Here is a 25,033-nt window from a genome sequence, read left to right on the forward strand (position 1 = left end):
ATGAGCTGGTGAAGGTATAGCAATTACCAGCCCTTAGGAAACATTCCTCACCCTGTCATTTAGTTCATGCCATAATGTTTAGACCACCCTTACATTACCTGCAACGAAAGACTGTGTAGTTACATAAAACACACAAAATTGCTCTGGGTTTCATCAAAAGCTTTACTGTGTTAGACATCTGGCAATATACCAGAAATGTGTTTGACACCAGGGAAAAAAGCAGATTAAAACTAAACACAGATTTTTACATAATCAGTGTTAAAAACCTATACCAACTATATGCAAGACAAACATTAACACATGTGTCAAGATAAAATAAAAACATAAGTAATTATAGGCTGACAACACAACTTTTGTGTCAGCATTCCCATTGTCTTTTATTAAACTACTCAGCCATTCCTACTGCCAGATCTCTACAGCATGAAGGCTAATTTTTCTGTAGTACATAATAACTAGAAATGAGCTTTGGCATCCTCCACACTCATCTCTGCCTGAACTCTCAACTAACACCCTTTTTTTACAGCAATGAGCTGCAGGTAGGTCATTCCCACCCTGCAGCTGATCTCTTTATGTAAGCTGCGGGGCCAAGACCAAAAGAGGGCAAATACAAGAAGTTCACTTTTAGGGTTAACATGTACCTTAAAAGAGTTGGCACATGAAAATGGCAGCATGCATATTTTTGCTAAACACTATCACTTCCCTCATCATTTTCTGCAAAGCAGTTCATAAGCATTGTAATGGATAGCACAAATAAAATACCTTTTAATAAAGAAAATGATAAAAATGCTCATATAAAACAATGACTAAGTCAGAGCAAGCGAAGAAAGCAACTCCCATGGGGTATCAAGGCATATCAACAGTATTGCACCAGTAACCATAAGAATGGTCCCCTCTTAGAGACCGCTTTAGGCCTAATCATAGAAATGAGGGCTGCCAAACGGTAGACTCTTTATATTCACAATGAGCGAACACAGTTGATAGTTGGTAGCCATTTGTGCATCTTTGAGGAATTTGGTGGATAATCTTTTCCAGCCTCTGGTGAAAAGTTTGCCAAAATATTTACAGGACACCAAAATGTGTAATCTAAAGGCTGGAGGATAGACCATAGGAAACTGGAAGCAAAATGTTTTACGTTTGATCCTAATTCTTTGTATGCCTGCATACTTCATAACCTGGAATTGAAGGCTCAGCAATACTATCTTGACTATCACACCGACTACTCTCAAGCTCAGGGTGTTCACTGTGGAAGCATCACCAAGAAGATCCAATAGTGCCTACTTATTAGAAGGCTATGGTGATCCTTAAGTTCCTTCATGTGGCAAGTTTCCTTTAGCCAGTGAGGTGTATAAATTAAATGCTGATTTTTATTTGCGGGGGGGGGGGGGGGGTTCTATACATTTTAAAGTTTGTAATGATAGGAAGTAGCTTTGTTAAAAAAGATAAGGGGGGTAGAAAGATGAAGGAGTTTAGAACAAGTGTCCATTTCTGGACATTATAATTAAAGTGTCCATTTATGGACATAACAATCTCATGCAGCTATGGAAAGGTGTAACTCTGAATACTGTCATTTTGGATAAAGTGTATTAGAACCAGTTAATAAATTAATTGATGAAAAACTGCTTTCAAGGAGCAGGATTGTTGTACCTAGAGAAACCACACGTCAACCTCTACTAAGCCATTGCAAACAGCTTCCACTCACACAAACATACAAATTGTAAGGGACTGTAACATTATAATAGGAAATGAAGAATAAGGCAAGTCTGGAAAGTCCCCAGTCTTTAGTAGGAGTTATTGTATTTTCTTAGAAGTGAGATATTCCACCGTGTGCTGCACCTCCCTGCAAGTTATTGTTCAATGTTTGCATGGCTCTGTACCATGACAAAATCATAACATGAATGCCTGAAAATATCACCCTTAGAAATGTTCTGTACTGAAAACTTGTTATTAAAATTTACAAAAGTATTCTTTGTGGAACGAATACCTATGAAGGCTTGACTTGCATAGAGAGAACACTGCCTACATACTCCAGTTTCTGTTTCTTATTATCCAGACACTTCAGTTTACACCAATCCCTTTATCAAAAATCTGGGAACACCTGCTTGTAGTGGAGAAGAGCTATTCCCAAGAACACCCATAGTATGTTCCCTGCTCGCTCACAACATTCCTGATGCAAATGTGTATCCATACATACATCATCCTGTTAGACACCATTCTGATTCAAACCTATTGGCTTCTTGGACCTAATACTTAAAAGGACAACATTACAAATGTAATATGCCTGTGGGATGCCTTGACCCTTCTTGTAAAGTTACACTACAGCAAAATGATCAATTTCAAAAGGGAAATTTGCCATTTAAAATTGCCAGGAAACAACAGCTTTGGTCATTTCTGTTTCTTATCTATGATAAGGGTCTGGTATGGATGACAAGGGGGACAGGTTCCACTCTGTCTGAATCATACCAGGCCACAAGCCCCCAACATAAGGAGAAACCTTGAAAAGAGAGGTTCCCACCTGGCAAAGCACTATCTCCCCATGTTGATGAAGACAAGGACTCCACATCCCTGGCCCGGTGGCTGTGGGGGATTTTAGGCAGGAGCATATTGTGTTCTGGAAGCCCCCTTTAACATTAAGAAGGTCCAAAGATATGAGTGCCCCCATGTGAATCAGCAAGAGGGCATAGTGCCCCTACATTCACAAAAAAAGTGAAAAGTAAAATCCTCCAATAATCATGTTGTCTGCGATGCAGATCCATGATGAACAACGCCCACAGATAGAAGAAAAAAATAACACAGACTGCTGTCACAATCCCTAATTATCATAAAGCAAGTATGTTTAAATTTGGTTATCAGTAACAATATATAAAATGGATTGAAGTCATCACTCAGTGTCAGTATATTTGCAGATCAGAGGAGTTCTTGCCTAAACATGAAAAATTATGGTATAATTTCTATAAGCGCTATAACCTGAAGCTGAAATATAGACTTATGTGCAATTATCTTTTTCAAAAAAGAAAAAATAATAATTTTGTCAGTTTTGATCAGTTTTAAGTTTTCATTGCAATTGTTTTACAAATCAACATTCCAAAAAAGATTATAGTATGTAAAATGAAAAAAAAAAAATGTATACATCATCAGTTACACATATGAGAATGTATGTAAAATGCTGTTTTCATATTCATGCAGTATATTTTTTTTGTTTGTTTTGCTTTTTTTTTTATAGATCTGAACACAAAGTATAGCATATGAGCATGCTAGAAGACCATACACACAGCTGCAGTGTGCACAGTAATCTTGTGCTGCATTCAGTGGCGTAAAACAATGTGTCCATGAACAGTATCAATGCGTGTGTATGCATGCGATTCATTATTGAACTAGAGCAGGGGTCTCCAAACTTTCTAAACAAAGGGCCAGTTTATTGTGCTTCAGATATTAGGGGGGCCAGACCATGGCCACTGGGAATAAACAATGTCCCATCATTGGTATTAGGGGAATTATTGGTGCCCCATCATTAGTGTCAGTGGGAGCAATAGTTCCCCATCACTGGTGTCAGTGGGAGGAATAATGCCCCATCGTTGGTGTCAGTGGGAGGAAGAGTGCCCCATCCTTGATGTCATTGAGAGGAAGAGTGCCTCATCCTTGGTGTCAGTGAGAGCAACAGTGCCCCATCCTTGGTGTCAGTGGCAGCAATAAAGCCCCATCCCTAGTGTCAGTGGAAGCAATAGTTCCCCATCCCTGGTTTCAGTGGCAGCAATAGTGCCCCATCCATGGTTTCAGTGGCAGCAATAGTGCCCCATCCATGGTGTCAGTGGGAGAAATAGTGCTCCATCCTTGATGTCAGTGAGAGCAACCGTGCCCCGTCCTTGTTGTCAGTGAGAGCAACTGTGCCCCATCCTTAGGGTCATTGAGAGCATCCTTGCCCCATCCTTGGGGTCAGTGTGAGCAACAGTGCCCCATCCTTGGCATCAGTGAGAGCAACAGTGCCCCATCCTTGTAGTCAGTGAGAGCAACAGTGCCCCATCCCTGGTGTCAGTGGCAGCAACAGTGCCCCGTCCCTAGTGTCAGTGGCAGCAATAGTGCCCCGTCCCTAGTGTCAGTGGCAGCAATAGTGCCCCGTCCCTAGTGTCAGTGGCAGCAATAGTGCCCCGTCCCTAGTGTCAGTGGCAGCAATAGTGCCCCGTCCCTAGTGTCAGTGGCAGCAATAGTGCCCCATCCCTGGTGTCAGTGGGAGGAATAGTGCTCCATCATTGGTGTCAGTGGGAGGATTAGTGCCCCATTGCCATTGTCAGTGCAGGAATTATTGCCCCATTGTTGGTGTCAGTGGGAGGAATAGTGCCCCAAGAGCCAGATGAAGGCAAACAGAGGGCCGCATTTGGCTCCCAGGCCGCAGTTTGGAGACCACTGAACTAGAGGAATGGAAGAAGGATTTTAAGGATTTGACATTTTTACAGCTGTTTACGTGTCTAAACTTGTGTAGAAAGAAAGCACTATAAAAAGCATTACAAATTTGTTTTTTTTTGTTTTTTTATATTTTTTACACGTGATCTTTCTGACAGCTTTCCCCCAACAAGATCCTGCATAGAGATATATACATGAGCCCCTAAAGCCTATAGAGTGTATGTAAACCCTGACAAATACCTTCTTTTATTTGCTCCCTTTTGCACTGATAAATATTCCAATGGAACGGTTATATTTGTTGCAATGCAGCATTGTTTCGAGAAGAGTTGAAGTTTGTAAATTTTACAGCGTAACTAAACTCTCTCAATCATCATTAACTACTTTTAATCCTTATGCTGCTAGCCCTAGTAAATAGATTGCAATATTACATATACTTGCTTTAAACATTTTTTTACATTTTTTCAGTTGCTTCCTGGTCTCCGGTCTAGGCCACAGTAATATCATACATCCCAGGAATGTTTACGGGCATCTTTTTCTTTTATCTGGAGGAATGGAGGAGGGGCTTTCTCAGCTGAGCACACACTCCTTTCACATGCCTGAGCTAAGGGCAGATGAATTCCAGGAAGTAAACACTGCAGAAATCATCTGCCCTTACTCAAGATGGTCACAGCTAGAAATTATTATTATTATTATACAGGATTTATATAGCACCAACAGTTTGCTCAGCGCTTTACAATAGAACGAGAGACAATACAGCAACAATACAGTTCAATACAAGAGGGAAAGGAGGGCCCTGCTCCTTGGAGCTTACAATCTAGGAGGGAGGGGCTAGTGGTACAAAAGGTAGTAATTGTGGGGGATGGACTGGTTGCAAGAGTAGAAGATTCCAGTATTAGCCGAGGACAGGTTAGGCTTCCCTGAAGAGATAGGTTTTCAGAGATCGCCTAAAAGTGAGCAGAGTAGGCAATGGTCTGATAAATTGGGGTAGAGAATTCCAGAGGATGGGGGAAACTCTGGAAAAGTCCTGGAGACGAGCATGGGAGGAGGACACAAGGGAGCTAGAGAGCAGGAGGTCTTGCGAGGAGCGGAGAGTGCGGTTTGGGTGATACTTAGAGACAAGATCGTTGCTGTAACTTGGGGCAGACTTATAAATGGCTTTATACGCTATCGTTAGGATGAGTGATTTCTGAACAAAATAAAGTATGGAGACATGGATGGATAGCATTTTAAATTTGTGGTGTTCACATGCAGTTAATTTCTTCTTTAAAGTCAACTAATCTACATATCTGATCTCTCTCGTGTCCGTTGAGTGGAACGCACCCTGGTTACGGCGTTCCAAGAGCCATTTTGTTGGAGAATAGAGCACATCTCCATAGACTGCTGCCAGTTCACTTTCTAATGTTGATGTGATCTGCTACTTTTGCTTCCATGGATTGATGTGGATCGGTTATCTGCTTGAGGAGTCTATATGTTAAAAAAGGCTTAAAAAATATTTAAAAATGTGAGTGCAATATGGGCATCAAATTTCAATAATTAAAAAGTTTATACAGTATTACACTATTGGTGTTTCTGTTATCTCTTTTAAATTGCTATCCATCTATGGGTGATCGTTTGGAGATGGTCAAGCAAGGATTTCCTGAGTGGGATAAATTTGTGGAGGTTGTACCCCACCTTTAAGCCTGTTTGACTCTTAGGAGTCCACTGCATCTGGGGAGTGCAGACAGGATTGGAAGTCACGGATGGTGTGGGCACGTTGGAGTTTTTTCAGCACTATTTTCTGATTGGAGCACAAAATGTACTACTCATTTGTGACTTTTGGACTTTTTGTTCATTACTATAGTTTACTATTTATTTTTTGTATATGTTTATTTCTCTATTTTTTTTTTTTTGTGCTGCGGTTTGGTCACAAATCTGCCCTCTCACCTGGGCAGTAATATGTGCCTCCAGAACTGGCTGCCACATTTCAATGGAGAGATTGTTCAGAGCTCATTGTTATTAACAGCATATATATGGGTCTTTGGCATTTATACAATAACTGGCAGTGTTGAAAGAGATCAATGCAATATAATGACTTAAAAGGGTGTCTTGGCATTACATAGACTGCAATCTTGTGCTTACATATGATAACGTTTGATCCCTAGCTTTCTCAGATTTTACCATAGAAAGCATAATAATTCCACATTTACATAAAGCAGTTGTAGCAATTTTAGAGATGGATGCAATTATTCAATACAGTGCTGCTAGCAATGCACATAAACTTTGCTGAGCTTACATGACCTGATCTCTCCAATCCATGACACTCATCATCAAGTATTTGGAGGTGTTCTACATTTCTATGTGTGAATGTGTGTGTCCTGATGACACTTGCAGATACGTAGTGTGAATGCCCTCAACCTACCACTGAGACAGAGTGACAAACAACCTCATCCAGCTTTGTGGACTCGGGACTGGCCAAACTATTTATGTCTATGGTGGTTACACAAGTAAAAACAGCCATTCATTCATTACAAACCAGTGACATTGCTAAGGATTAACCCACTAGAACACAACTTGCCTCAGGAATGTTTCCAGCCTCTAATACAGGGGCTCATTTATGAAATTCTGAGCAAAAATTGGCTTCTTTGAAGGTTAGCAACCAAGCCAATTTCTCATCTTCTTTTCCCAATGCAAAAAACGTTTTGCAACTGCTCATTTTTTTTTCTTTGCTTTGTTTCTCATAAATCACATTGAAATGTTTGTCTTTGTTATGTACTGTATATGCAACAGTAGTCAAGAGAGTTAATTAAAATAGTGAAGAAAAGGTTAATAAACTGGGCAGCACAGTGGCTAAATGGTTAGCACTTCTGCCTGGCAGTGCTAGGGTCATTGGTTGGAATCCCACCATGGCGCCACCTGTCTGGAGTTTGCATGTTCTCCCTGTGCCTGCGTGGGTTTCCTCTGGGTACTCCAGTTTCCTCCCACTGTCCAAAGACATACTGGTAGGTTAATTGGCTCCTGCATAAATTGGTCCTAGTATGTGTATGTATGAATGTGAGTTAGGGATCTTACATTGTTCGCCCCCTAAGGGTTAGTGACTGATGTGAATGTACAATATATATGTAAAGCGCTGCGTAAATTGACAGCGCTATAGAAGTACCTGTAATAAATAAATAAACATTGGAGGTATTTTACTAAAACTGAATCAGACAGAATCTGGAGCATCTGTGCATGGTAACCAATCAGCTTCTATCTTCATTTCAGTTAAACATTGAAAATTAAAGGTAGAAGCCGATTGGTTGCAATGCACAGCTGCTCCAGTCTTCGTAAATTCATCTCATTATTTCTTTAAAAGATCAACTCCATGTAGATACAGAAGACACAAATACTGTAGATGCAGCTCTGTAATAATGAACAAATAAATAATTGTATTGTATAATGTGAGCAATGAAGAGCCTGGTGTCAATCTCTGGCAGTCTATTGTACAGCAGAGCTCCAAGAGGAAATAAGGTGTGTTGCAGTGCAAGGAACATTCTAAAAGGGAGGAGCAGGTATTGTATGAAGATGAGCTCATCAGTTTGCTGCTTCTCCTTTCACCAACCATTCACAGGGTGGGGATGGAGAGACCAGCAAGTGAAACCACAGCAGAGACAGAACAAGTCCCCTCCTTGACAGGCAGAGTGTGTTGTGCAGAAGAGCTATGAAAATCTCAGGACTGGCTTGACAAAAATACAGGTCAAACTGCTCCCATTACACCCTTTGCACACGGGAATCACAAGTTACTGGCGTTTACTCGGGAACTTGTGATACCGTGTTGTAAGGGACCAAAAACTGTGTGTAAAGATCTGAGTAATAGATGAGTAGAGGTGTGTAAGCATATAGATGAGCACAGATGAGAAAAATTCTTCTTCATTGCCAGTATTGTGGCCCTTTGCACAGGGGAGTCACAAGTTCCTGAGTAGACGTCAGTAAATTTTGACGCTCGTGTGCAAGGGGCCTAAACGAGTAAACAAGCGAGTAAATTACCGCACTCAAATGAAAAATTTTCCATTTTTGTTTTACTGCTCTGTACTCCATGTTGTATTATGGATATTTACTCTGTGTGCAATGTCCCATAGACAAGTGTTTCTCAACCTTTTTTCAGTCAAAGCACCCTTTAAAATTATGGACAGTCCCGAGGCACCCCATTCTAAAATGTGAAAAACTATTCTAATAGCTTTATATATCGCAGCAACATCCACACATGTAGGACACCCAAAAGGTTAAAGGTGATTTATTATTTCAAAGCAAATACACTTTTGCACACTGGTACTGACTAGTAGCCCAGTGTTTCTCTTCTCCCTCAGTTTCTATTCATCACTGAGCTAATGAGGCATCAACAGCGAGGCTCTTTCTTTCCATACATCATACATCAGCATCAGAGGTTGGTCATCAGCTCTGAGGAAAGGGATTCGTCCCCGAAACGCGTCAGCCATTTGACCGCACTGACAGTGAGAACACCTTGCCCGCCGTTGTGGCCATTGTCATTTTTCTATGCTTTTTAGATACATGCTTCGTCTGTGAGTATGTTTTTATTATTTAATTCCTACAATAAACCTTGGATAATGCACTAGGTGTGTGTGCCACCTGTTTTCTCTCTATCTAATGTAACCCCAGCACTAATGGAGAGGGGCAGGGGAGGGTCAAACTAGGATGCTGTGCAGGCAACCGACATCCTCCTTATCAACTGATGTCATTGGATGTCAGGATGCCGGCGGCTAGAAGGTTATATTGGTGCACAATGAAACCCTGTGGCTTTGTGTAACTAAAAGGCAGGCTTTTTCCACCCCTTGACTTGAATACAAGTTTTGGCCAATTTTTAGACATTTTGCCAAGGCACCCCTGAAGAAACCTCAAGGCAACCTGGTTGAGAAAGGCTGCCATAGACAACAATGCACCTCATTTCAGATCAGTAAAAAACTGAAAAAGCATTTTTTTACTCCTGTGTGCAACCGACCTAAATGCATTTCATATGTGTATTTATCTATTTACCTGAAATTTAGCTAAAAATAAAAGTTCCACACAGCTTTAATCACATCACTTACCTGTAATAAAGTACTGTATGTTCCCTGTTGAGCAGGCATGTGGATACTAGAAAAATCTTTACTGCAAAGATACCGGTCCTCTTCTTGTCAGCACTGCAGTGGTGAACAGCTTTGGGCTTTCAGGCAGAAAAACAGTACAGGTAGTCTGATGGGACTCCTTCCTCCTCATCCATTGATAAGTTTTTTCATTGATTGCAATGCTGGTAACAGGATCTGTGAATGGTGGAGAGAATCCTATATCTGATCAGACTGCCCAATTCACAGGTGGCATTACAAGCAGTGTAATCAGTAAAAGAAAATTTCTCAATGGAGGTGGAGGAAGACAGGGTGTCTCATCAGATCATCTGTACTGCTCTTCTGCCTGAAGACCTGAATCTTTCAACCATTGCAGCACCAGAATTTCAGTGACAGGAAGAGGACAGGCATCCCTGCAGAGAAGATTTCTCCAGGATGCAGCTGCCTGTACAATGTGGGACATACTGTACTACAGGTAAGTAATGAAGTCTCAGTAGGGTTATTTTTCTTTTTTTTAGCTAAACCTCAGCTTTAAAATCCTTGTAGCATATTCCACTTAGACGAAATGTTGACTGATCATGTAGCCTGGAGTTTATTGTGCAAATAGCTTTCAGTAGCAACAAACAATGATTCATAATACCATTTGCTAGTGCGTTTGTAAGTCACTTTTCACATTATTCTATACATAATGATATCTAAGATACTATCTTACCTCAACAATGCTTTTCAAGTCTTGTACATAAGTCCTTTCCGTCTGGAGAATTTCTTGGACTACTCGGTCAACATACATAAGCTTTGGACTTGTTGGTTCTACCCCTTCAGATTTTGAACAGTTTTTGACACTCCCTTTGGATTCTTTCCATGGCATATTCCGTCGCTCATCAGAAGATTTGTCCCTTGGACTATCATGAGTTTGTTCCCGATTGCAGTTTATCCGAAGGTCATCACTTGACAACAGCTGGGAAGGAACTAGTTCTAGTTTTATGGCCCCGGCTTCCTTATCCTGATGAAACAAACCCAAGTGACTATTTGATGCTAAGGTCATCCGACTTCCAAATGAACAGTGACTGTCCCGTGAAGAGGCCGATGAGGAAGTTGAACCAAAGCTGACAGGTCTGTCGCTGTCTGACAACTCCATGTTTTTGATTCCACAGTAGCGGAAATGTCTGTCTGTCCTGTGAGGATCTGCCTCTACTGTTCGAGGGCTTGAAGGTTCTGTTACAGATGGATCAAGAGACAAGTGGTACTCATCTACAAAAAAAAAAAGTCAAGATGAGAATAAATTACTTATTTTATAACCAGTGATCATCACTTTATGGAAAGACGAGTAAATTTCCTGTGCCTAAATATACTTTACTGTACAGAGAGGATATAGGTATACAGCTAGGGAAATTAGAAGAAAATTAAATTTAAACCTACCAAAAGGAAGCACAAAACTACCTTAAAAAATGTATAATAGAATATTTGCAACAACCTCCTGGAACATGACTAAAAGACCTATATTTAAAAAAATAGCATAATCTGGAAAATAAACAGTCCTTAACTCTACTGTCCTGGAAGACTCCTTGTTACAGATACGCCAACATTTTTGTTTTCCCAAATCAACTTCCAGGACAGCACCCTGGAGAATTAATGAAAAACAAGATAAAGGGGCAACAAGAACTTGAAGGACTTTTCAGCAGCAGGGGACTCATCTGTGATACGTTTATCATACCATTTTGGCAAATAGGATTTCCATGAACATGCCATCTCAAGATTACAGAGCACATGCTTCCTCTTACAAGCAGAAAGAGTTTTTAAAGTGTAACCAATGGCAAAACATTTTTTCTAGTTTTGGATAGAGTGGAAATTAGATTAGATTAGATTAGATTAAATTGGATTAGAAAAAGTGTTTTTATTGCCACCTCTGTCCCCGTTGGGGAGATTTGCCCTATTTGTCCTGTTTATTATCACTAAAAATGAGGGTAAATAAACCAGATTTTGGGTTGTTCCCAGAACAATAAAAGGAGGGGACAATAGCTCTGATGACCTGGGGGGGCCCCAATGGATTCCCTTAATTTGCAGGGATTTCCACTCGTTGTTTTGGCTATGGAACAGGAGGTGAAGGTACATCTTCCCAATGGGAAAAAGATGGCAAAAAAAAAAATGACTGGGGATATAACCCTCCCTTGCTCTAGCCAAAATGGAAAAAAAAAGTTTGCCTATAGTTCTACTTTATGTTTTCTGGGGCTTTTGACTGAACAACTACAAACAAAAACAAGCAATAAGTCATAAAATAAGCCAAACAAAAGGAAATCCTTCTAGACATAAACCTTGGATACCGCTAGATAAGGAACTGAACCCTGTAACAGAATAAAAAAGCCAACCGTGCTGAAAGGGATGACTAGGAATTAGGTACCAAGAAGATTTCTAATGTCCCTATAGGCTTCAGGATAAACCTGGGAGAAGGAATAAGTTCCCAACCAATCAGAAAGAAAGTCCAAATTCCAGCTGTCGTGGACACTTTTGCTTTAGTTTCTGTCTGGCCTTCTAATACCATGTTTGCAATAGGTGCAGCAGAGAAAAAAAACCCTTAAAAGTGCATAATCCTAGCATCCATGGGATGGAAAAGTATCAGCGAGTTCTCACCACATCATTCACTAAAATCAATGCAGCAAAGCATGCTTTGTAACTCAAGGAAATAGTGCCTAGCATTGCTGTTCAGAGGTATGTGGCCTTCGTAATAGCTGGAGTGTAGGTGCACCACTGAAAACGACATTTCTTAAGGAGGTAGAGGCACCAAGTAGTTCTGCTCCAAACACCAAAAGGGGAGAGGGCCCGGGTGAAAACCCCGAGGGAGCACCTGGAGGGAAGTAGAAAACACCACCATGAAGAGAACATTCCTAACCAACTGTTTCTTGTCTTCCCCCCAGCCAGCACACCACCCCCCATTGACTTCTCCATCATGTCCAACAACGCCACCATCAAACCCGCCCCACAGGCCAGAGTACTTGGTGTCATTCTGGACTCCAATCTATCCTTCCAGCCCCAAGTCCAATCTTTAACAAACTCATGCAGACTCCACACCATCGCCAAAATACGCACGTTACTAACCCCAGAAACCACTAAACAGCTCATCCACTCCCTCATCATATCACGACTCGATTACTGCAACTCCCTCCTTACTGGCCTGCCTCACCACTGGCTATCCCCGCTTCAGTCGATCCTGAATACGGCTGCCAGACTCATTCACCTTTCCAACCACTCCGTTTACGCCACCCCCCTCTGCCAATCCCTCCACTGGCTTCCGATTGCGCAACGGATCAAATTCAAAATCCTAACACTGACGTACAAAGCTGTCCACCATACTGCCCCGAACTACATCACTGACCTAATATCCAAGTACCACCCAACACGCACACTCCGCTCCTCACAAGACCTCCTTCTCTCTAGTTCCCTGGTCTCCTCCTCCCATGCCCGCCTCCGGGACTTCTCCAGGGTATCACCCATCCTCTGGAACTCCCTGCCCCAACCCATCAGATTATTACCTACTCTCCTCTCCTTTAGGCGCAACCTGAAAACCCACCTCTTCAGGGAAGCCTACCCCACCCCCTGCTAACTTGCCGACCTCCTCCACTCTTCCTACCACTCCATCCCCCACAGCTTTCTCCTCCTGTGCCACCATCCTCTCCCTCCTAGATTGTAAGCTCTAAAGAGCAGGGCCCTCGATCCCCTCATGTTTTGCATTGTATTGTATTGTTATTGTTCTGTCCCCTATTGTAATGTACAGCGCTGAGCGAACTATTGGCGCTTTATAAATACTGTATAATAATAATAATAACTTGAGGAAACTAACCTCTTAGGGGGTCTTGCCTTTAATACTAGCTTCACACTAGTCTGCATGATAAAAAGCAGCATTTTCCTGGCAAGAGAATGATCAGCCTCCTCTGGGTCTTTCCTTCCTAGCCTTACAGCCCCTGGCCCATGTCTTTAATTCACTGGATTTCAGTTCTTTTAATCATGGAGGCTCAGCATTACTTGTGGGCATTACCACAACTTTCTGTTTCCCAGGAGCTATGGACAGCATCCTGTCAGCCCCTCCAACTAGCCATGGTCTACCTGCATTACAAAGAGTAACAAAGAGACCTAGTGATGACATCACTGGGTCTAAAATAACATATGTAATGAAAGGGAAAGGTTTTATTTAAGGATTTCACTAGCATGCTAATTAAGGGAAAAGAATGAATCAGGGAGAGCAATATATATAACTGGATTAAATTTCAGTTTTAAACCAACATGTTTAAAAAGTATGTCCACCTTTGTTGAGAAAAAAAACACTCCCCTCTGAGTGATCTATGTACATTTTAGAAAACTTTGTTGCAGATTCCTACCTTTTGTTATTCTGCAGAAATAGCGGTTTGTCTGTGTCCATGTGCAAAATGAATGTGAATGGGGGTGATTTTACAATTATTAATCAGCTGCTGTACTTGCATGGTTCTAATGAGGAAACTTGCAGGGTCTGCTTCCCATTAGATGGGATTTCCCTTTGGGAATATCTACTCAAAAATGAAATATTTGTTGCAGGGGAAGCCGAAACTCAGACTTGTATCTTAGTGCAGACTTCTGGGGAAATCTGTAAGCCAACTGAGAAAGCAGGAAATTACATTTCTGGGGGAAGGGGGGCACTTCTGTATAGGGTTGCCACCTCATCTGTTTAAAACCGAACATAATTACACAGGTTCTGAGACTTATTTAATGCAAATAAGGCACTAAGTGAGTTTAATTACCACCTTAATCAGCCGCAGAACCTGTGTAATTAATATACGTTCGGTTTTAAAGGGATGAGGTGGCAACCCTACTTCTGTACACCATCTGTGTACAGAACACCTCCAGGTAGCCATATTGCATTTTACAGAAAATTACAGCGCTGAAGATTATAAAGGAATGGTAATTTTTAATACCATTCAACTACAAAATGACACATAGGGGTTCAGAGGCAGAACAAAACCCCCACTGCCAGTACATTCAGGAGCAGGGTCATTTTGGGAGAAAAAAACTCTTAATACGTGGAAACATGCGTTAACTATGGATGCGTTTAGTGTTAATTAACTGCTTAAGGACCGCCATATAGCAGATATACTGCTACAGGGCAGCACCTGTGTGCAGAATCACGTATATATACACGTTATTTTGCATTTCCAGGTAGGCCCCCTACCGGGGGGTGGCACATGTGCACAGAATCACGTTCAAGTAAACCAATTAATTTACACGTATTGGGATTTTTTTCAGCAAAAGACATGTCGCAGAATACATTTTGGCCTAAATTTATGACAAAATTTTATTTTTTTTATGTTTTTTTACTGGACATGTTTAATAGCAAAAAGTCCAAAATATTGTTCTTTTCTCAAAATTGTCAGTCTTTTTTTTTTTTGCTTATAGCGCAAAAAAAACAAAAAACAAAAACGCAGAGACGATCAAATAACACCGAAAGAAAGCTCAAATCATGGGAAAAAAAAGGATGTAAATTTCATTTGGGCGCAGCATTGCATGACCACGCAATTGTCAGTTAAAAGCAACGTAGCGCCGAAACATGAAAAATGACCTGGTCAGGAAGCGGAGTAAATCCTCAGGAGGGCAAGTAAAGCGGAGCTCCACTCAAAAGGGGAAGTTCCGCTTTAAGGACTGCTCCCCCACTCCCCATTAAGGATTGGCACTTTTGGGAGCAGGTACCTGAATTTGACAGGTACCCGCTCCCACTTCCGGTCCAATCACCTATGCAATCGGACACGGAAGGTGTCCTCCCTCCCTCCCTGTAGTCTTTTGGGACACGTGACAGGTCCCAGAAGACTACAGGACCATTCATGAAATGCAGCGCTACTCGCACATGCACAGTGGTTACCCGGCTGTGAAGCCGCAAGCTATCACACCCGGGTGCCTACAGTGAAGATGCCGGCCTCCTGGGATACAGGACGGCCGGTGAAACAAGCTGCGGGGGACATACCAGAGGACTGAGGGACAGGTAAGTGGCTGTTTTTTAAGCTGCTGACTTATTTTTTGATAGGTCGAGTGGAACTCCGCTTTAATAGGGAAAAACTCTGTTGATTTACAATCCAATCATGTGCAAACAAAAACACTTTTTTTCTTTTTTTTTAATTTTCCTTGCATGCGATTGGATTAAATACCTATACCACAAAGAAAAAAAAAAAGAAATGTTCAGTAGGATATTTGATGACTGACAAGCCCTTAAACAGCTATCATTTCCACAACAATTTTATTTGCTCATACTAAAAAAAAAAAAAAAAAAAAAAAAAAAATTATATTATATATATATTACCACTGATTTATTATCAAAGCTAAAGCATTCATATGTGACGTAACATTATTTCGCTTAACAGATAGTATTTGTCACCTTCTATTTAATAGTCATTCCAAAGACAAGCTACAATGTAATCTATATTTAAATAGAATGCAATGCGAGTTTAGCAAATCCATCCATCTTTTATCTTCCTGATAAACGGCTTAGTGCACATAACACCATATCAGTTAAATATGGCACATTCCACTTTATCTGAAAGGATGAATAGTCTTGCAGCAAAATCGCATGATATAATAATAGGTGGAGGACAAATATTTATACATTTATTTCAGTGATTAATAGGACAATGGATCGAGTTAGGGGAGAGAGCGCATTATTCTATAATTCTTGTCTGAGCACCAGTCAGTTTTCTCATCTTTAATTGCTCCCACTCTAGCCAGTGAATAGCAACGGCACAAAGATGATTATTATATTCCCCGTCCAGAGTTTTCATTAAAAACAAAAGGATATTGTACATTCAAAACTCTACAGAAATGATCTGCTACTTGGATTTAGTTGGCTTAACAGCAGAAATCTCCTCGCACCATCAGTACAGCTGACAGTATTTGTTCATTACATGCTAACCTTTAGCAATTGTTTTGATGGGGTCATGTCAAGGCCCTCCGTTAAAGAAAAACCATATGTAAAGTGCCAGCAGCCCCGTATTAAGCAGTCAGTTTTGATGTAGGAACGCAGGAAGCAAATCAAAAGGATGTTGACTAGTTGCGTATGGAAACAACAAACTTCTAGAAACATTTTTATTTCCAATGATTTAGATCATGGGTGTCAAACTGGCAGCCCTCCAGCTGTTGCCAAACTACAAGTCCCATGAGGTATTGCAAGGCTGACAGTTACAAGCATGACTCCCAAAGGAAGAGGCATGATGGGACTTGTAGTTTCGCAACAGCCGGAGGGCTGTCAGTTTGACACCCCTGGTTTAGATCATGGGTCTCCAAACCTATGGCCCTCCAAGTGTTGAGGAACCTCAAGCCCCATGAGGCCTTGCAAAACTCTGACAGCCACAGGCAAGACTCCCAGAGGCAAAGGCATGATGGGACTTCTAGTACATCAACAGCTGGAGGGCCATAGTTTGGAGACCTTCAATTTAGATCACAGATGGGCACATTGCAACACCATTACCATATTACTCTTGGGCCCCAGTCACACTTGGCAATTTGGAATTGCCTGCAAAAGCACTATGATTATGCCCACGATTCCAAACAGTGGTAAAACATGCAATGAGAGTTTGGGTGCCATAGTTCTTAATGGCACCCCAAATGCGGTATGATTTTGCTGCACCTTTAGTCTCCATGCACACGGGGCATTTTGATAAAACTGGTAACGTTAGCTGTGTAAAGTCACGTTAAAAACGTGAGTTTTTCAGCTTGTTTTCAGCATTTTTGCATTAGCGTTTAGAGGTGTTTTCCCGTGTTTGTGTTTTTTAGCCTTTTTGGTCAAAAAACCATGAAAAAAGCCGGTTTGTGGCGTTTTATCAGGTTTTTCAGCGGTAGAGCATTTATACAGCTAAAAAACTCCTCTAGAAACCCACTAGTCCTGTTTTTTTCTCCAGCCAAAAAACCTCCCTGCCAAAAAATTGTTGATTACAGTCTATGTGTGCATGGACACATAGGATAACATGCTGGGGGGTTTACTGGCTGTAGAAAAAACGTCAAAAGCCAAAAACAGCAGCTGTAAAAACGTCCGGTGTGCATGTGGACTAAAAAATCAAAGCTAGTTGCCCAAAAAGGAGCATGAGCTTCTTTTACGCCTGGTTCACACCAATGCATTTTTTTAGTGCTTTTTGGACAAATGCACTACAGTCCATTTAACATGGTTTTCCTGTGGGACATGTCCACATCTTTTTTTGAGTTGCTGCGTTTTTGGAAACGGTCGGGCTTTTTTTAAAACGCAAAAACAGCGTTTTTGCTACAGTAGAGGTCAATGGAAGCACTGCTGAAAATTATGTAGTGTGTTTTTGCTGCGTTTCTATTCTGCCTAGCAACAAAAACATTTCCCCTTTAACAAAAAAAAAGAAAAAAAACGCAGCAAAAATGCATGTGCTGTCATGTTTCACATGACTGTCATATTGACTGTCATATGCCTTTAAGTGTTTCTATATTTTGTTTCTGCTCCTCCCTTTTCTTTGGTTTAGTTAATCCTGTATAGATAGCCCTCCCCCTGTCCCAGAAATGCATTGCAGCTCTAGCCTCATGTCATGAAGCAGGTCACATTATGATCTTTTGACCTATCGAATGTTCATTGTTGTAAGATTCTCTCAGTTTATGGAATAAACTTCACAAGATCTACAAGAGGTCTTATCGATTGAGTCACTGACTGTGGTATCCAACTGAGGTTGAAGTTATCGCTATCTCATCACAACTGTAAGTTACAGAGATCACATTATCAATGTTTAGATCGGAGAGACAGAACATGTGCAAAACGTATTAGTGTGAACCAGGCCTTCGCCAAGAAACATGCACAGGAGCTCCTTGAGGAGGGCCCTCCTATTCCTTCTGCATTGAACTGTCTTGTAATTGTATTGTCCCCTTTTATATTGTAAAGCACAAACTGTTGGCACTATATAAATCCTGTATTATAATAACAACAATAACAACAATAATAGGGCAGCCCAATGAAGTGAATGGGCTGGCCTATGTGCTACACACAGAAAGGCATGCATATTGCACTTTAAAAAAAAATGTGAGCACTCCCACTATGTGAGTTATGAGTGGGACCTTAGGACTCATGGACATGGCTGTACAGGGGGCCATACAGCATTCAGAGCATGAGAAAAATGTTTATGTAGGCTCTAGATGTTGTATGGCCCCCATATAGCTGTGTGCTTGAGTCCTTACAATGCGTCTGAATTTCTGTTGTGGTTGTTGTTATATAACAGTATACAATTTGTAAGGATGCATTACTTGTCTAATAGTTATTAGTGATTGCAATAGTAGTGGTGTCACTCACCACCCAGAAGAATTGCATACTAATACCAGAAAACCAAAAACACTCCAGTGCATGATTTTCATCACCTTGTATTGTTACCTGTTAATCCTGCAAATAATACTTCCTGTCCCTGGTGGCTCCATGGTGTCTATGGTGGGAACCATGGTTGTCTCCCAATATGGCCTACAAACATGTTCATATCCCTTCATCGCCATTAGATGGAGGCAGGACAATTGATAGATTACAGAAGATAGCTAGGAAGGAAGATATTCTTTGGAGCAGTTCACATTAAGTGACAAGAATACTATATTTGCTAAAAATGTTCTTAGATGTGGTGTCCGCGTTATTTTTTTTTTTAAGCTAAAGATTCTAATCTGCAATATATTAAAATTTTTGTTCCCATTATTTCGATCTTTTTTGAATTTAGGTTTCCCATCCTTAGCAAGTTAAACCGTGCAGGGATGGATTCATGCCTGCCTAAATTTATTGCACAAAACAGGTGACCCTCTTTCATTTCTCGTAAGCTAGGCAAGATTGGGGGGTGGGGGGTTTGGACGTAGGTTAAGGCACGATTTAGGCAGGAAGACAGAGCAAAGTTAAGTGGCATAATGCATTACACAGCATTGTTCGGAACAATTAAATGGGATTCTCCTTTTATTTTTGGACAGCAGAAAATAAGATTAGACATTTAGATAAAGTGGAACACATTCTTTTGATTTCTGTACTCATGAACAATCAAAATGCCTCAAAAACTGTATTTGCTTTTTACACCAGAACGTTCCACTCAGATATTTAAACAGAGCTTGCATCCCTAATACCGGGTGCATTTTCATACCTGTTATTCTCCTTTATTTCTGAACATCGTGTTTGCCCACTGATTAGTTATTTTATTGCAAAAGGAGCAGCATAATTCCAAAGAATCTAGAGCTCTGGGACAAATTTTAATATGCCTTGTGAAGGGGCCCTGCTAGGCTCCGAAACATTGCTCTTGCTTTAACTATGATCACATAATAAAGCTTTGGACCCACATTGAGGATCCACTGTATGGTGGTGACATTCTTCTCCTCTGACTGTTCTCGGTTCCAGATTTTTATATGGTGATCCAACCAGCAAGTCTCGTTTTTCCACTTCCTGTAAAGTGGAATTCAAGCCTAAGATTAACTTTTTTAAAAAATGTTCCAATCCCCCCCTCTGCTCCTACCTATCCTGCCTACCCTGTGTAAAACAATTCTATGTACTTACCTACTTTTTTTCGGGAAAGTACTAACCTATTTTCAATCCTGTCTGGTCACATGATCCTGGGAATTCCCGGAGCTGTGACTTCACCCATAGGCTTCCATGTACCAGCCATTGTTGGCACTTCCTCCTCTCCCCTGCAGCAATGGCTCACTGACACATCTACTGTACATTCTCCTTTTATTCATATTCTAGACCTACACTGTCAGATAATATAAACATGCTAGGCTTCCTGATGAACAGGGTGGTGTATAGTGCTTTCCTGAACAGTTTATTATTTTGGTGAATGTCTATAGGATTTGTTCATACACAAAATAATTCACTCAGCCTGGGTGTGCATTTCCTGTAATGTTAGGAAGTGATGGGGATACAAATTGAAATACAAAAATTGGAAGTTTTTATTTATGCCAAATCTATGACTAGACCAGGCTTTTTTTTCCTCTTGGCCCAAAATATGCTTTCTTCAGTACCCAATAGGCCCCAATGAAGGAGATCAATTTGTATTCCCCAATATGCATTAGTTTGTAATTTTAATAAAAAACATATCTTGTGCTTTCCTCATTGCATCTTTGGTTTTTATCAGAGTCTGTGTATTCCTGCTCTGGTGAAAACCATGCTTTTCTATTCTAGTCCTTCTGTCACAAAGACACAAAGTAGGATATAACCTTCCTAAAAGGTTAAAGGACAGCCATAAAAATCTAAAAATGTCTATCCCTCCCCCACTCAATCCAAAAATGGAACATAAACTTTTGCCTGGAGTTGCACTTGAAGTCTTTATTTCATTGGTATGGTGCAAGCAGACTGGCCAACTTGTTAGCACGCTTGCCTTGCACAGTTGGGAATCTGGGCCACTTTCCATCAAGAACACTATCTACATTGTATTATATATTCTCCCCTACTTGTCAATGATCAATGTGGGCCTGCAGTGTTCATGCTTGGTAGGATTGTAGGCAATCCTCCTTTTAGTGCAAAGTGAAAGCTTCATTTGGCTGCTGTATACAGTATATGGGTCTTAGTACAGTAGTTGAAGATAATAAAAACTACTGTTAATGCACACTGCATCATTGCCAATAATGTTTGTGACATATACTGTATATCGCAGTACATTGTTGATGTGGTCAGCACTCTGAACTGCATTCAAATGTACCCTTTGTGCTTTCCCCATTGATACACAAATCAATGTCCCAATAAGTGTTGAGTCCAGTTGTCCAATTGGGGGCAGGCATACACAGATGATCACACAGAACAGCATAATCACAGTGGCTAAATGGTTAGCACTTCCGCCTGGTAGTACTAGGGTCGTTGGTTCTTATCCAAGCCACAGCACCACCTGCATGGAGTTTGCATGTTCTCCCTGTGCCTGCGTGGGTTTCCTCCGGGTACTCCGGTTTCCTTCCACACTCCAAAGACATGCTGGTAGGTTAATTGGATCCTGTCTAAATTGGCCCTTGTATTTGAATGTGAGTTAGGGACCTTAGATTGTACGCCCCTTGAGGGTTAGGGACTGATGTGAATGTACAATATACATGTAAAGTGCTGCGTAAATTGACGGCGCTATATAAGTACCTGAAATAAATAACCATACTTTTAAAAAGTAACTCCACTTTTGTTGAGAAAAAAATAGCAAACCCTCACGGTGATCAATGTATATTGCAAGGATTTTAACAAACTTTGTTGCAGATTCCTACCAGTTTCTGCTTTTTGTCCCAATATGTCCTTCGAATGCTGATTCTGAATGGGAGTGACTGCATTATTATAAATAATTGGTGCACTTTCAGTGTTCTAATGTAAAAAGTTGAACTATCTGCATTTCTTCAGGCCCCATTCACACTTTCAAATGGGGCCCAATAGTGACTACATGTGGAAGACCCAGCAGGGGTTCCTGGGGATTAGTTGCCAGCAGCAGCCCCATTGAAAGCAATAGAAGGTTGACAGCACCAGTAGCTAATCTTGGCCACTCCTGTGTATCATTCATGAAGTGATTACCTGTGAGAGCTCAGCCTTGAAAAGTCTGCATCCTATTACACGTGAGCAGTTGAGGTAAGCTTGCTTTCAATGGGGCTGCCATCCACAGCTAATCAATGAAAATCTCCTGCAAGTAATTGCTAATTCACACTTGCGAATGGAGCCTTAGAAGTAACTAACCATTGTGAAGCATCTCACCAAAACTAAAGTTTCCACTGCAGTAGATGCCTAAAATTTGATTTGTATCTTTGTGCAGACTTCTGGGAAAATGAATGAGCCAATCACAAGTAGGAAATTACATCTCTGGGGGCATTCTTTACACCAACAATGTATAGAACGCTTCCATACCATATTGCATTGAATTTTGCACAAAATTACAGATTGCAGATTGAAAAAAATTTAATTTTAATAACATTAAATGAAAATATGGCTTGTGCAGCTATAATATATGCTAGATTTTTGTATTTGCTATTTTATGCAGTTACCCTTTAAGGTGTAGAGTTCTATAATTTCATCATATGCCAATCCACCAGAAGATTCTCAAGAGGGTTTTTGTAATTGTTCATAATCTATGAACTAATTGATGTGAAATGCAAACAGGGCAATTTCTATGGAGATAAATGAAAGGACAAGAAGGCCCATAAATCTGTAAATGCCAATTGATTGCGAAGACTTAAAAAAAAAAATCAGTAATTTTGCCACAGCTAGTGTGTTAATGTCATCAAAAGAAAGGCTTTCTGTTTTATGTAAGAGTTTTACAGACAACCCAACACTAAATTTACTGTATTTAGAATGGGGAGGATTTGTGACTGTATCTCATCCCAGAAGAATGTCCTTGTACAGTGAATGAATAAACTCCACTTGCTTCTTAAAGATTCAGTTCATGCAGCAGTATGTTGTGTCCCAGTCAAGCAAAGCACCATGGTTAGTTTATACTTTAATCTGCCACTGTTGTGTCACCGGTCTCGAAGGTAAAATTAGATTCCCTAGCTAAGGAATAATACAGTAAGCATTAGAATATAAAAAATGAGTCAGCTTTTATCATGAAAAAAAAAATGAAGCCTTAAAGGCTTGGATGAAACCTGACTCGCAAAACTGCTTCGCCCTTCCCTAACACGACTTCAAATCCCCCTCCCTTTAAAGTGAAAAAGCTCAGCGTTCATTAAGGATAAGAGTCTTACATGAAACATGACATCATCCAATTCAGGACAGAACAATAGACATCACTGTGGGTCGCCTTGAGAATACACTTCACTAAACACCACCCGTCCAAATTCTTCCCCGCACGAGGCCACACTCTAAAATCTTAGGCAATTTAAGTTCCGCGGCTTCATTTTACAGTAAGTGATAAGGAGTTTTCAGACATTAGGAATGTCTGCAAGTAGGCATTTACATTGGTTATTAACAAAGCCGTTTCTGTATTCATTTTGCCAACCTGCTTATCCACATAAATCAAATTACAGCATATTTCATTTTTGTTCAGTTAACCCTAGATAGGCAATTGGAACCCAGTTGCTAGACCCATAAGGTTTCTACACAGTCATTCCATTACTTTTTAATTTGTCAGTTAGCAACCATTTGAAGTCCTAGTGTCCAACCTGTGGCCAGAAAGCCACATGTGGCCCTTTGAATACTAAAAAAAAAACAAAAAACAAAAGACACAGCGCCTCTAAGTGTAAACTGTGTGAAAAATTTTAATAAGATGGTAAGCTTAACAACACACATCTTGGATAGTAAAAACAGGCTCATTGGGAAGTGGTGTAGTACGTCTGTCACCAGATGTAAAAGGCTGTTCCGGAGAGGAGTGAATCCTGGTCGGTCAGCAGGAGGCGCTGCACCAAGTAAGGCATAGATGGTGAAGCCTGGCTGGGTTTCCAATATGTCTGGAGCTAGTCACACTGGGCGTCTGCCATCATCGGGATGCATTTCGTTTCTGAGCATGCACCGGACCAGCGTCGAAGTGCTAACCAAACATTTGTGAAAGAAAGGATCATTCTCAGGAGCTCCTTGAATTCAAGTATGGTACCGTGATAGGTTGCTATCTGTGCAATAAGTCCATCCGTGACATTTTGTTAATACTAAATATTCCACGGTCATCTGTGGTATTTTAACAAAATGGAATCAACTGGGAACAACAGCAACTCAGCACGAAGTGGTACGTCCACGTAAAATGACAAAACGGGGTCAGCGAATGCTGAAACGCACAGTGCGCAGAAGTCACCAACTGTCTGCAGAGTCAGCCTTCAGATTAGCACAACAGTGCATAGAGAGCTTCATGGAATGGGTTTCCAAGGCCGAGCAGCTGCATCCAAGCCTTACATCACCAAGTGCAATCTCAGCGTATATCTCAACAGCCCAAGTCATGCATATCAAAGCGAATAGGAGTGTAGGAAACTTTAAGGGATGCGGCTTTGCTGGCCGAGGCACATTGGGATTATCTACAAAGATATACAAAGTATCACCAAATGACATATATTGGGTTGGAAAATTGTCTTGAGTCTCATGCAGAGGTCTGTTGTACCTAAAGCTGGCCATACATGCCTTGAAATTCGGTTGGTTCAGCAAGGACCAGATGAATTCCAATCTATGCATGTGAACCCTGGTTGTACACAACTTGATCTGTCAATCGACTTAATTACAACCAGCCTGTCAAGTGTTTTTCTTGCAATCACTGTCGGCAGTTATAGCCTTCAGCAGTGATCATTGTACTCTGCCAGTGGGGAAGGCTCCCCATTGTCAGAACACAATAGCCCTATGGGAGGGATTCCCCTATCAACACTGAATGTTTCATAAGCTATGGCCTGCTAGTAAAGAGCACATGGGCAGAAATTAGTGGAAGTCCTGAACAGGACCACAAAAAAAAAAAAGTGTGGGGGGGGGGGGGAGATGAAAAAAGCAGAAGCCTGCTCCTCTCTGCGAATGCAGAGAAAGCATTTGTTGACTCTGCAGAAATTTGGTTTTCAAGGATATATCTTTTTCTGCGGTCATGGCTCTGTATTTCTGTCCAGCAGCCCAAGTCTATTGTTCTGCCATGCCTTTTAAACCATTCTGGATCACAAACGGTACCAGGCAGAGATGTCCT

General features: G+C 41.0%; 1 protein-coding gene across 2 annotated transcripts in view; it reads right to left on the reverse strand.

The window, feature by feature from the left end:
- The window catches only part of PLEKHG1 (pleckstrin homology and RhoGEF domain containing G1), a 335,693-nt gene that overhangs the window by 78,410 nt on the left and 232,250 nt on the right, over positions 1-25,033 (reverse strand). For both annotated transcript variants that reach the window (XM_089694257.1, XM_089694256.1), the window contains one exon: positions 10,183-10,721. In XM_089694257.1, coding sequence (XP_089550383.1) covers positions 10,183-10,608 — 426 coding nt within the window. In that variant the 5' untranslated portion in view covers positions 10,609-10,721. The remainder of the gene's footprint in view (positions 1-10,182; positions 10,722-25,033) is intronic.

This window comes from Staurois parvus, unplaced genomic scaffold, assembly GCF_062004578.1.
Source record: "Staurois parvus isolate SC_StPar_1 unplaced genomic scaffold, SC_StPar_1.0 ptg000657l, whole genome shotgun sequence".
Lineage (NCBI taxonomy): Eukaryota > Metazoa > Chordata > Amphibia > Anura > Ranidae > Staurois > Staurois parvus.